Raw genomic sequence first — 13,393 nt, forward strand, 5'->3', positions numbered from 1 at the left:
ATAAGTAAAAATATTCCTCCAAATAGTTATCAGGTTTGTGAGGCCAATACCAGGGGACGTGTTTGCCACAGGTCCATACTGCAGGGGTAATAACAGAGGGCCTAATATCCAAAACAGGGAGGGAAGAACCGTTAATACTCCATACAGCACAGAAATCAGCAGCAGACAGACCCAAGATTGGCTATGAGAAGCACCAGGGGCATAGGAGCCTCATTTCCCTATTACAAGGTCTGAAGCAGATGGACATCCCACCCCAAAAAGTATTTTACACACGTTTTGGGAACACTTCTCGGTGAATGGCAAGAGTGTTTAAAGCAAAAATCCAAAGAGTAAATATTTTAATTTTCTTCAAGAGTATTCGCATTTTTATATTATTTAAATAGTCACATTAACAAGGTACATTTCCACAAAAATACTTATACAATATCAGTATTCTTATTCACATCCATAATTACCGTAATTAGGAAAAATTAGGAAACTTAGCAGAGACAGTCAATACACATACATTCTTTTACTTGTGGTGAGATAAATTCAATGTCTAAAATAAGTCAGGATGGATCAACATAAAAGCTGAACTAGACACTGCTACCGAATTTCTCAATGAAAAAGCAAATAGTCCTGGGTGACCAGCAAGTTATACAAACAGTGCAAGACAAATCCAGCTAGAAATTGGAAGCTGCCATTTTGTATACACAAAATACAAGTGAAACAGCAAAGTAAACATTGTTTTAGAGGGAGGGGCTGCTACCTGGGGCATCAGAGATATAACTGAGCCAGCTGAGATGACATTTACAATCTCTTGAAATACAGCAGACGGCACTCTAGTGCTTCCTATGAGGCAACATGCTTGAAACCAAGGGCCCAACAATTGTCGTAGGACAGCAAAATACACCTCTAACACCCTATGTTTACCAAAAAGGCTGGCATTTCAAACTCTTGAGTTGTTCAGACTCACATTTCTCATCCCCAAAGAAGCCTATCAGGGTAGTGTGTCGGATGCTTTTTGTATCTCTGATTTGCAGGCACTATCATGAGAGGAAAATAACTTCTAAATAAAAAAAAAAAAAAATTGGCTGACTTGCAACCGTGCATATAATGTCTATTCAAGGGGGCAGTGTGCCTAGCACGATCCTGACAAGGCAGAGATACAAGTAAGCTGGCATTAAAGCACTATTTGTCTTATATGAAAAGAGTGACTCTATCTTCCAGTAAACAAAAATAAGATTTCCTGCAATGAAAAGAAGAAATCTTTTTCCTTCATTATCTATAAACTATACAAATAATATTCCTTTTTAACCTAACACTGAAAAAATTATATTTGATTTTATTCTGTTTGATACCAATTGGTATGCCCAGCTGATGCATTTGCAAATACAAAAGAAGATCACTTTGTGTTTGCAGAGTCCCTTCCTTTTGAGAAACTTACAGAACTTGATGGAGAAAAGAACTTGACGGACATTCTCTCTAAAGTCTTAAGTAGGTCACGAAGTAGCGAAGGGAAACAGAGAAGAGGAGCACTCGTCAGAGCCCACCTCACCCCACAGTTCTGAGGATGCAGGTGCAAGAACTCTCAAGCAAAGCAAAGCGGAGTGATCTCTCTGAAGCCAAGTCACACAGCTCTTTACACATCGAAAATCTGAGTTAATGTTAAGACGATGATTAGTCAATCCTGAAACCATATAGTGCAATTGTGGACTCCTCATTTTAAGCCGCTGGCTTTAGAATTCGGCTCCCCTGCTGCCTGCGTGCCGGTGGAAGCAGCACACACAGCCTCAGAATGAGCAGCCTCTGTAGGGGCAGACGCAGTTGCCTGGACTTTTTTGGAACTGAACAAAGGCACTAACCCTACAGAACACCATTTTTAAAGGAGATGGTTAAAAAGTAATGCCCTAAAAGCCGGAAATATTTCAATCAGCTTGAAAAGTGACACGTCAGGAGCAGGAAACACTAGTTTTTAGTATTTTGCCATCTTAGGCACACTGCTACTTGGAAAGATTTTTTAAGTTAACTTTGCCTTATAAAAATATTGATAAATATATGTACTTAAGTGAGAATCCAAATTGTACCCCAACTTCATGATAGTGAAAGTCTATTGCTACGACGTCTAGAAGAAACACTGAGTGTTGTCTACCTTAAAGGCAATCTTCAGTGGTGGGCAGACAGGAAGGGAAAACAGGGAGCAACAAGTTAGCTCCATTCAAAAAGAAGACATGGCTGTGGCTGCAGCTGCCTCTCTACTCGTGGTGTAAGACGGTCTTAACATGTCAGAACACTGTGGGGTCCTACAACTTGCTAACAGATCTCGATGGAGCTGCTGATGGGACTCCATGGGGGAAAAACTGTAAGGACTCAGTGTATCGCTGGTGGACATGCGCAGTCTACTCCAGGCAGAAGCATGACACCAAACCCAACCATGCAGGCACAGTGGCAGCTGAGAAAGGTATTGCTCTGAGAGATCTAAGGTGGCCCCTGGCTGCTCCGTGTGTGATGTCACCAGAGAGAGGACTCTCACTGGACAAGGCTCAGTGGTATGAGGCTCTATACAAAGCATGACGCCACATGCTGTCATTCTCACACACACACACACAGCCTAATCATCCAAAACCCCCCTTGGGCTTTGCCGTAAAAACCCCTCCATTTACCAGGAGGGATGCTGAGGCTTACAGAGATCAGATGTCCTGGCCAAGTCATCCGTTTGGTAAGCTGCAGATCTGGCAAACCACGAATTCTAGCCACACTCTTTCTACTGTGTCATCACAACATAAAAGTCTGGAAAGACACTTGTAAAAAAGAAAAAAATTAAGGACATCTAATAATGTAGAAGTGTTCAGATACAGATAGTAAACATCTTTACAGAATCTCAAGTAAAGAACATCTTGGCTGAACTGACAATGGATATTTCTGAGACACAACGTTTCTGTTCCCAAAATAATGATTATATCAACAGCAGGTGCAGGAGGGAAGAACAGAGGAAGAACCACAGAGGTTACATTACAAAGATATATGTTTAAATGAGATTTGTAAACTTAATTTGTTCGCAACTCAGGGTGCAAAGGAGAGAATAATTATTTTTCGCTATACTGTATTTAACTGAACTTAAGTATAACCTTGGAAAGTATATTTAAAAGTTAGAAACTTTACAATTTTAAGTTTGATCAAGTATTTTCCAGTTTGACTCATCATAACTGGTAACACACATAGCAAGTTTCCTTATTAAGGGCAAATGGAGAAAGCTGGAGTCTAAGTGGGGTCAGAACACGCCCCACAGCCAGAGGCCTTCCCGGTAACACAGCACTCCTTCCCATTAGCGCGTCACCAGGACCAGGCTCTATCAGAACTGAGTAACAGATGGTCCCATGGTGCTTAAACAGGTGGTTACGCTGTTGTCTTTTTAAGTTTTTTGGCAGTGAAAAGGTAACTAAAATTAAAAGCTATATCACCCCATTTTTATAAATTCTAAACATTTTGATTTTTGGTTTACATTGCTTTCCTGCTTAGAAAATTTACAGAATGAAATTGATGTAACTTCATTTTCCAAGCCCCAAATTGAAATGCATTTTTGAAATCCAAATTCAGTGATATTCTCTCAACTTTAGAAAACAGGAAATCACATCACGCAACTTTAAACGGTGGACAAATACAGAGTCCCACCTTTTCCTTCTGCTGGATCAGTCTAAAGTCAGGATTCAGAACAAGTTCCCTCTCACTCCTTGGTAATGATTTACCTGATACTAACCAAAATCAATTCTGAGAAAGTGCTCCCAGTTATCTTGTGATAAATCATAGTACTGCATCTATGAATATGCTCTAAGAAAAGCAAAATATTCATGGAAGCATAAAACAGTATCACCTTTAAATAAAAATACTTTATTCATTCCTGATAGGTTATCAAAAGTACACTGTTAACCAAGTAAAAATGGTACGTTGAAATAGTTGACTAGGGCATATCTGAAGAATTTTTGTTTACTTTTAAAAGAGTAAAAACCACTTCCAATTTCCCCATCCATACATTCCTAACAAGCCTGCATGATACCTGCTTAAAACTGAACATATAAACAATTACACGGGCCCCACTTCATTATAGAATGCATGTTTTCCTGTACACTTAAAGGAAGCTATTACATTTAAGTTACCTTCCTTTGCCAAAAAATTTCAGACAAGTTTACTGCTCTTTATATTTGTGTAACTTTGTAAATTATACAAGAAATATAGCACGCAACTTGAATTTATCTAAAAACACATACACACACACAGGATAAAGTGCAACACAACAGAAGACGTCTGCAACATTCACTTTCTCAAATCCCCAGAAGGATTTTCAGAGTAAATGGAAATAATGTTGTTCTCAAGTTCATGAACACTAAATTCAACAGAATAGGTTATTTTTCCATACTGATATTTATATTGAAAATCCTATTTGCTTTGCTTCCCCTGTGGCTTCTGTCTCGCATTTTCAATTAAAGTTTTGAAGCTGTGATTCTTTTTAAACCTTAAGAAAATTCAACTCCATAGAGCTACACAAAGAGTGTTAGAAGGAGGCTTCCAACGATCGCTCGTAGGTAACAAGGAGAATTACAGTCATCTTGACAAAAGTGAGCCTTCCACTAACTTGGCAGCAAATGCGTTAAGGACCTTTGACACCAGCCACCAAACATTCCTACAGGCAAGTATCAACCAGCCCTAAATGGCAAAAGCTTTTGGTTGCATGTTGTTTTGACATTAAATTATTTAACTAAAAAATGCTTTTGTTCCTGAGATAGCACGACAAACTTAAACGAGCTTCCTCCGAAGCTGCTGTTGGGACACTGAGCTCCTGGTTCCGTTCTCCTTATCTTCACGCAGTCAGGTCTGAGCCATCAGTCCTCTCCGTGGCGCCATTTCTGTGACTCGTCTTGCCGGACATCTGGCCTAATTTGGTTTCTCATGCCACCCAGCACGTTTGACGTTGCTTCTGTGGCAACAATCAGAGGTTTCACCACCGCTGGAGGAATCTGGCGCAGAACCTCACCAACGGCACCAGTCACCCCTCTATTCTCGTGTTCTCGAGCTGCAGTTTCATAAATGGTCTGAGCCGTGTCTGTGATTCCCTGCACAGAGGTGGGAGGTAGGGGAGAGGACAGCAGTGAACAAACTCTGGTCAGAAAACTCCCTAGCTATCCTACAGTACACACTTCTAGTGCAGGTAACCAACATTATGTTTGTAACCAGACCAAAAAAATACAATGCTTTTAGATAACCCAGGATTATTAATTTTAATGACAGAATTCTAATTATAAGGGAAAGAGGCAATTATGATTTAGTATTTTGTTGTGACACTAGTGTGTGGAAAATGTACAGCAACCATTTCACATTGGGAAGACAGAAATATAAGCTTTGCTGGTATTATTAATCACTCCAGTTAAATCAAACTTGGCAAACAAAGCTTTCTGAATAAATATACTCACTAAAGAAATATGGTGACAGTTCCCTTTGATTCAACATAAGAACACTTAGTTCTATTAAGCTCTGAGAAATTACTTAATTTGTTTTAAATTACTGGTTATGTATTAGGAAAAAAATGGAAAATTCAATTAAGATAAAAAGCTAAATAGAACATTTTACTGGATTAAATAGAGAATTCCGAGAACAAAAAGCAGGCACATGTTTAATAATTCTCAACAAAACTTCAGTAGCATTTCCCATCTTTCTTACAACATATAACAAGAAAATAATGATTGCTAAGCTTTCATTCTGTTTACTCACTCCCTATGCTAGTAATGACTGTTAACTCTGAAGCTCAATATATAAACGTGTAGGTCAAACCAATGTAATAAAAACTTCACATGACTTCTTCTCTACCGTTTATCTAACTCAGAAATCCCTAGGAAACTCAAAGCAACATTCCACTGTGACAGCTTCAGTGATGGGGACAGAATAAAGGAACTTTGGGTTCTCCAGGGAAATCAAGAACGCTGTCCTAACCCAGAATCTAGCCATCATTTTGGCAAGTTAACAAGAGCGTCCTATCTACCCAGCGCATTTGGCAAAAACATGTAATACCATGGAGCAAGAAAAAAAAAAGGACATGCAGAAAAACTCAAAGAAATGTAAGTGCGACTTTAAAAACCATCTAGAGGATAACAGCCAATAAGAGAAACCATGAGTACAACAAAGAAAACGTTTCCAACTTGCACATTCCCTGCACCATCTCCTCTCTCACCAGTTCTCCTCCCTACCCCACCCATGGTAAACAGGAGTAGGTGAGTAGAGTGTGAGGCCGCCCACCACTACGTTTGCAGACAACAGAAGTAAATTCCAATCTCAGCCCTATTATTTAGCTGTGTGACCTTGGACAAGTCATTTAAACAGGGAATTAAAATGCTGCCTTCCTCCTATGGTGATTGTTAGAATTAAATCTCAAAACCTTGACATAGTTTGGAAGACAGTAAGTGTTCAATAATTCCTACTGCCACCCTCATAAGTGCCTGACCACCACCAAATAGAACTATGTAAGAAGGGGTTGACATACTTTTTCTGTAAGGGCCACATAGAAGGTATTTGTGGGCCATGGGCTCTGTCATTTATTTTCTGTTTTTGTTTTACAATCCTTTAAAATTGTAAGCACCATTATTATTAGCTTAAGGGCCCATACAGAAGAGGCATGGCCAGGTCTGCCCTGAAGCCTAGTCTGCCGACCTCTGATCTAAAAGATGAGCCTATCTATGACACACACAAGGCATTTGCTCTTCATCTTTGACTTACTGACATCTAAAATGGAAAAGAAAGACCAATCACCACTTAGGAACTATTTTTTAAAAACTTTAATAGACAATCCTGAGTAAGTCCAAACAAGTACATCCCACCATCTCAATCCACATTTAACTAATCTCACCCTCCCTTCCCTCATTCTTCCTATTGACAGCTTAGAGAAAGATAACTCAACTTCAGACCTAAATACCCAGCTCCAATCCTGCCTCCACTCCCTTCCCACTATGGTACTTGGGGGAGGCCACTGTCTGGTGGAAGCTGTTTCCTCATCTGTAAATTAGGAATATCGCTTATCTCTATTGGTGATTACCATACATTTGGCACAAAGTAAGCACACATTTATTTCAAAATGAACATAGATTAAATACAGCAACCATTTCACAAATTGCTAAATATCAAAGTGCTATTACATCTCACTGTTCACTACTCTTACCAACCCCAGTGTCCATTTCACAGATCTAATTTTAACCTATTGATAGCTGACCGAATCCTGACATCTGTAGGAGCAGGTCTGACTGGCAATTATCTCTCTTTATTCTCCCCAGTGAATCTTTTTTTCAAAGCTGACCATTGGTCTTACCTTTATTTATCCACTTATACATTTCTTGGGGCCCTACCTCCGTGCACTTCCCACAATTCGGGACCACAGAGGCTACTTTTCTCAGGTAAAAGACCATCCTAGGGACGTCTGACTGCTGTCAGAATATGACTGAGAAAAATATCTTTCATAAAATCCTAAAACACAAATCTTAAGTAAAATGACCTCAAGCTTTCTTTTGTCAAATTAAAAAGAATGTCAAAAAGAGTGTGCCAGGGAATGCCCCTGACAACACCCAGAAAAAAAACAGGGTTCACTGGCACAACTGTGATGCCAGTTCAGCAATGCTTAACAAATGTCGAGATTCCAACAGTTACTCCCCAATTCCACCCTAAAGAATTTCTTGTACGTAAGAACAAAAAGACAGTTAAAAGAGCACTCCCCATAGTGGTGTTTTAGGGGAAAAAAGGGAAACTGAATGTCCACCAACAGGAAAATAAATAAATTATGGTATATTCATACAGTAAAACACCATAAAACTGTTGAAATTAGTTTTATGAAACTAGTTTTAAAACATAAACACTAGTATATTTTGCTTATGAATACATACTTGTATAATAAAACTATAAAAATATGTACAAGAAAAACATACATTCCACCTTCAGCATAGCAAAGGCACAGGAATGGGATCAGGGTGGGACATTCATCTGAAAAGCTCTGGTTCTTAAGCAAATCTGAGGAATCTGAGGTAAGCAGCGCAGAGTATAAATGTGTTAAACCTAGACAGTGAACACATGGCATCTGTTTCTATCACTCCCTGAGTGCTTCTGCAGGTAAGGAGAGAGAATCCATCCACCCGAGCAATCACTAGTCTTCATGTAAGACTACTAGTCCAAGACTTGTCCTTTTCTGTCACCTCACACAGGTATGGGCACATGTTATTAGCAGCAGTTCCCATTCCGCTCCCAGGGATTTCTACAGAATAAATTTAAGCCATTAAATGCTCTTTAGGTGGTGAAGGTTGGGAAAGCATGCAGGCAGATTCTGATGTGTCCACCCAAGTATTCAGTTACCTCTTTCACAACACTGTAGGCCTTGGCCACACCTTCCCGCAGGTCTACTGGCTGGTGGGCTAACCGGTGATGAGGAAACCTTTTGGTCTTCTTGGGCTCGATAGAAAGGGTACCAGGAGACACCATGTCATAAGCAGTCTCTGCGGCTGCCTGGATCATTTTGTCAAAAGGAAGAAATGAATTAGAAGAAAGTCTGAAGAGTTACAGACCAGCAGAGCACTTCCTACAGGAGGGAAGAAGAGCAGAGGGACTCACGAGCCCTGATGAAGACACTTCTGCATATCTGAATTCTTCACCACAAGAACTGATGACTTTTATAACAAGAACATAAAAGTATAAATTAAGAACACCTGGATTGAGCTGACTTTTTTAGCCCCTCCTCTGTTCACTGAGAACACTCAACATTTCCACATCCGTCTATGGAACTTAATGCTTACTAGAATGACCTTTAATACTTCATTTAAACTATAACGCCTTCTTTAAAAAATTTAGCTATGATCCTTTCATATAAATGTGGTGAAATAAATCCTTTGCTAACTTAATGTTTACCATTTACCTGAAACAGGCAAACAAATCTGACACTGTATTCCACTGCTTTATTCTAATTATTTAACACCAAACATTTAAGCAATAAAACAAGCATGACATTAAATCATTACAAATAAAGTATCTACTCACAACATTTTATATTTTCACAGTATTGTCTTAAAAATAAAAGGACCCAACCATTTCACAATGGCTCTTCTTTGTCTAGTCTAAGGCAGTCTAAGGAGAGATACCTGTATAGTTTGAACCATTCTGTTTGTGAGTTCTAGAGCAGCCATTGCTGTGGAGGTCCCAAAGGAAGCAGCACCTCTCTGAAGCCCTCTGACAATGCGGCCGTCCTTCCGGTACTGCTCTATTGGTAGCCAGACCAAGTCCTTTAGGCCTTGCACTAGAACAGTCAACACAAAATCAACATCAGTGCTGGAGTTCAGACCTTTCTATCGTTCTAACCCTGGGGTTTTTAACTCCTAAAACTGGAGGCAAAGTTTTGTGTGTACGAGTACATATGTAAGTTTTCTAGACTAATGGTCCTCACATAAATTCTCAAAGAGATAAGAATTACTGATCTAAAAAAATAACTTATCTTTAGATTAAAAAAAAGAAAACTCACCTAATTGTACTAGTGAATGCATAGGTCCAACACCTCCCAGGATTCCCGGTAGCTGGTTCTTCTTAATGTCATTAAGCCACTCAGTGATTGCATATGAGAATAATTTGTCAACACCTAATAAACTAGAGAAATTATTATTAGTATGTCAAAAGGAGAAATACATTTCTAGACATAGATTCATTTGAGGGTTTTTTTTTTTTTTTTTTACTTAAAACAAAATTTACTACTCAGGAGGCTGAGGCAGGAGAATTGCCTGAACCCAGGAGGCAGAGATTGCGGTGAGCCGAGATCGCGCCATTGCACTCCAGCCTGGGTATCAAGAGCGAAACTCCGTCTCAAAAAAAAAAAAAACAAAATTTACAAATTATAAGGACAAATACTACAGATGCTTCAAAAACTGGTAAACATTTTTCAAATCAAAAAGAAACCTAAATCGTCCATTTAACTCACAACCCGAATTTCTCTAAATATACATATACATACATACACACACACATATAAATATAAAATCTGATTCTAATGTTAATAATTTCTACAAGACTCAGGTAATACATGTAAGTGTGTTTTTCCACTGTTTTTATTTCTTGAACATCTAAGGCTCTGGCACAGGATTAACCCAAAGTCTCTAAATTGCCAATAATTGCTACTAAGAACCATGGTTTACCACCTTGTGAACTTCCAGTCTTTCCACTGAATAAGCTAATTTACAACCTTAGAAAATTATTTAAAATATCCTAAACTATAACTGCTTTTTCCAAATACTACTCTGTTCAAACTACTTCTAATCCCTCAGAATAGAAATCAGTGACTAAATCTGTAAGAGTCCTCTAAAAATGAGCTCTCTAAATAAAATATTATAAAATTGTGTATGCTTGCTAAGAAAATTCAGTTTTTAAATTTGTTGTACACTAACTTTGGTAACTTCACTTAAAGCTTCAAGTAATAAGTTTACTTACCCATGTCGATAGGAAAGCCTCTTTAGCTTTAGTTCAGAGCAGTTTAACTGAGCCAGACCAATCAAAATCCCAGCTAGTGTACCCTTCAAAATTAAAAAAGGCCAAATTAACCTGTAAATTAAGACTCAACATCTAAAATCATTGTTAATTTGAAAGTCAAAGCAGTAATCATTACTGATAGTAAAAGACTTAAAATATTTACAGCAAAAATATATATAATACATATGATCCAATTTATACCAAATTTTATTCATGGTACTTAAATAAATATTTACTTTAAAAACAATTAAATTCAAAAACCTTGCACTTCATTTCAAACATATATATAAACTATGACAAAGAAAAGTTAAAAAAAAAAAAGTTCATTAGAAAAACAGATAAGATAATTTTGTAGAGTATATTTGGAGTTTCCCAACCTGATCCATTGATACATGTTTGCCATGATAATCAAGTCGAATGGGAACTTCTGACGTGAATCTAAATTCTCTGAAGATAAAAGAAGGAGAAGAGTTATTTACATTTACCATTACTAATAGGTGAAATTAGATATAAATTAATTTGTTCAATTAGAGAAAAACAAAACCACAAAATAAATAATGTAAATATCTTAAAAACTAAATAAAAGAGAATGGCTTTTAGCTCTATCTTTTCTTAATATAACAATTAAACAGATGTTAATTGTCTCATATATTATTATATTTGCATTTCTCACAAAAAGCTTTTCTTAGTTACGTCAGTATAGTGTGGGAAAATAAAAATAAAAAATAGCAAAATAAAATATAAAACTTTTTCTCAGTTTATGAAATAATGTACACTTATAAAAATGTATTCTTATATATATATTTTCAATTCATTCAAAGAATAAATTAATAAAAGTAACCTTCAAGATTAAACCACATAGTCATTTACCAAGAAATATAAAGAGAAGAGGTAAAGAATTATTTTGACTCTCTGGTGAAAAAGAGCCAGAAAACCTGACATGAACCCCAGGTTCATCTATGAGATGAAACTGTCAGCAAGTCACTTAAACTCTCTGCTGCTCAGTGTTCAGAAATTGTTAAAATGCCACCTACATTGTTAAATTTTGTGAGAATCCTTGAAATTAATGTTTCTAAGTAAACAGAATATTGACAAACAAATATAGGGAACGGTGTGAGAATGAAATTGTAATTATACAGTTGTCCCTTGGTTTCTGAAGTGGACTGGTTCCAGGACCCCTGTGGATACCAAACCCCTTGACATTAAAGTCGCTTATATAAAATGGGATAGTATTCGCATATAACCCACACACATCCTCTCATATACTCTAAATCATTTCTAGATTACTTACAATATCTAATACAATGTAAATGCTGTGCAAATCGTTTTTCTATGTATTATTTGTATTTTTATTGTTATTTTTATTAATATTCTGGTTGAATCTCAGATGTGGAATTTGTAGATATAGAGGGCTGGTTGTACACCAATGGTACACATCTAATACAATGAGCTGGCTTCCACACACTGGCTGCAAACAATGTTTGAAACTTCAAACACAGTTTTCCCACAGAATTAATGTTGGTAGTTACATTCTAAGCCATCTCACAAAAGTCCACTTCACCTAACAACAAAATGGAGATGTTTTATTTATACCAATTACTACAAGAAGCCTGGGACTCCCAGGTCACACCCATCCAGTGAATCCTCAGCTCCATTTGGCTGTCTGGCCAGTACCATCTAAATACTCTCCTTTCCTACTCTTTTTTTTTCTCTATGGCATATATAATAGGACAAACCAATTATTTTAATTATTTGTAATCTCAATTTGTAAATTCAATTAAATAAAGTATTTTTTCTACTTTGTTCATTTGTGCCTAGATCAAAACCTGGCATACAGTTAAGTGCTCAAAAAATATTTGTAAAATGAATAACTGCTTATGGGGAGGAACAGGGCTCTTGTGGCATTACTAAAACCTGTACTGAATTTTCTGGATTAGGGATAAGAAGACCTGCATTCTAGCCATGCCTTGGCCACTAATTATGTGGTCTTGAGCAAGTCAGCTCGCCTCTCTGGGCCTTCTCTTCCTCATTTATAAGGTGTATAATTTAGACTATAGTACTGATAGGAGCTTTTGAGAGTACAAATGAAAATCTATAAGCTATTCTCAATATTTGAAATAGTCTAATAAAAAAATAAACATTTACCTAAGTAAGTACAGGGGTTGTGTACTTTTTAAACCTAAATAAATGAGTAACCCTACTTCTTTTGGCTAAAAAAAAAGAAAAAGGCAAATTTCTTTGCTTTCAGGCCCACGTTTACCGAAACCAAACTGGCAGTTTATATGTGAATAATATAAAATAAAAATGCAATTTATCACTTAAAATATACGTTTTTGTAAAAATAAAAGGATCAATGTGGGAAATTAATTTTAAAAGGTCCTTCTTTGGTGGTGGAAAGATTTAGAACCACCAGAAATCATCTATTCTAAGATGTTTCCAATTATCATATTCCATTTTTTTCTATTTTTGTCACTGTGCAAAGTATTTAAAATGTGACAACCTTTTCCAGTAGTAATACTGCCCATACCTAAAGTCTAACTTCAGAACCTAGAGGAAAAGACGGAGAGAAATCAGGAACCCGGGATGTGTGAGAAAGCAGCACAGAAAATCAGGGAAGATGTTGACTGCTCCTCATAACAAGGGGGCGTTGATCTTCAATCCCTTCTCTTTCCCATAGGGCCAAGCCACCATCCCTACCATCGAGGGTTGGAAAAAAAAGAAGATGAGAAGAATGAACAGGTCTGAAAATGAGGAAACTCCAGTGTGCTGTGCTCCAGCTGGCTGAGCCGCTGGGCAGCAGTCACAGCAGACAACAGCAGCACAGGGGACCTGGGTCTCCCAACAGTGCCCACTAAGCAGGGAGGAAAGGGTCAGCAAAGACATA

General features: G+C 37.5%; 1 protein-coding gene across 3 annotated transcripts in view; it reads right to left on the reverse strand.

The window, feature by feature from the left end:
* Nucleotides 1–321: 321 nt before the first annotated feature.
* ATG2B (autophagy related 2B) overlaps nt 322–13,393 on the reverse strand; it is an 87,241-nt gene continuing 74,169 nt past the window's right edge. For all 3 annotated transcript variants that reach the window (XM_012471275.3, XM_012471277.3, XM_012471276.3), the window contains 6 exons: nt 10,887–10,956; nt 10,471–10,553; nt 9,515–9,636; nt 9,138–9,292; nt 8,359–8,508; nt 322–5,087 (listed from right to left, as the gene is read on the reverse strand). In XM_012471275.3, the coding sequence (XP_012326698.1) occupies nt 4,857–5,087; nt 8,359–8,508; nt 9,138–9,292; nt 9,515–9,636; nt 10,471–10,553; nt 10,887–10,956 (811 nt within the window). In that variant the 3' untranslated portion in view covers nt 322–4,856. The remainder of the gene's footprint in view (nt 5,088–8,358; nt 8,509–9,137; nt 9,293–9,514; nt 9,637–10,470; nt 10,554–10,886; nt 10,957–13,393) is intronic.

This window comes from Aotus nancymaae, unplaced genomic scaffold (genome assembly GCF_030222135.1).
Source record: "Aotus nancymaae isolate 86718 unplaced genomic scaffold, 86718_ANA_hifiasm-v0.15.2.pri h1tg000011l, whole genome shotgun sequence".
NCBI classification, from domain to species: Eukaryota; Metazoa; Chordata; class Mammalia; order Primates; family Aotidae; genus Aotus; species Aotus nancymaae.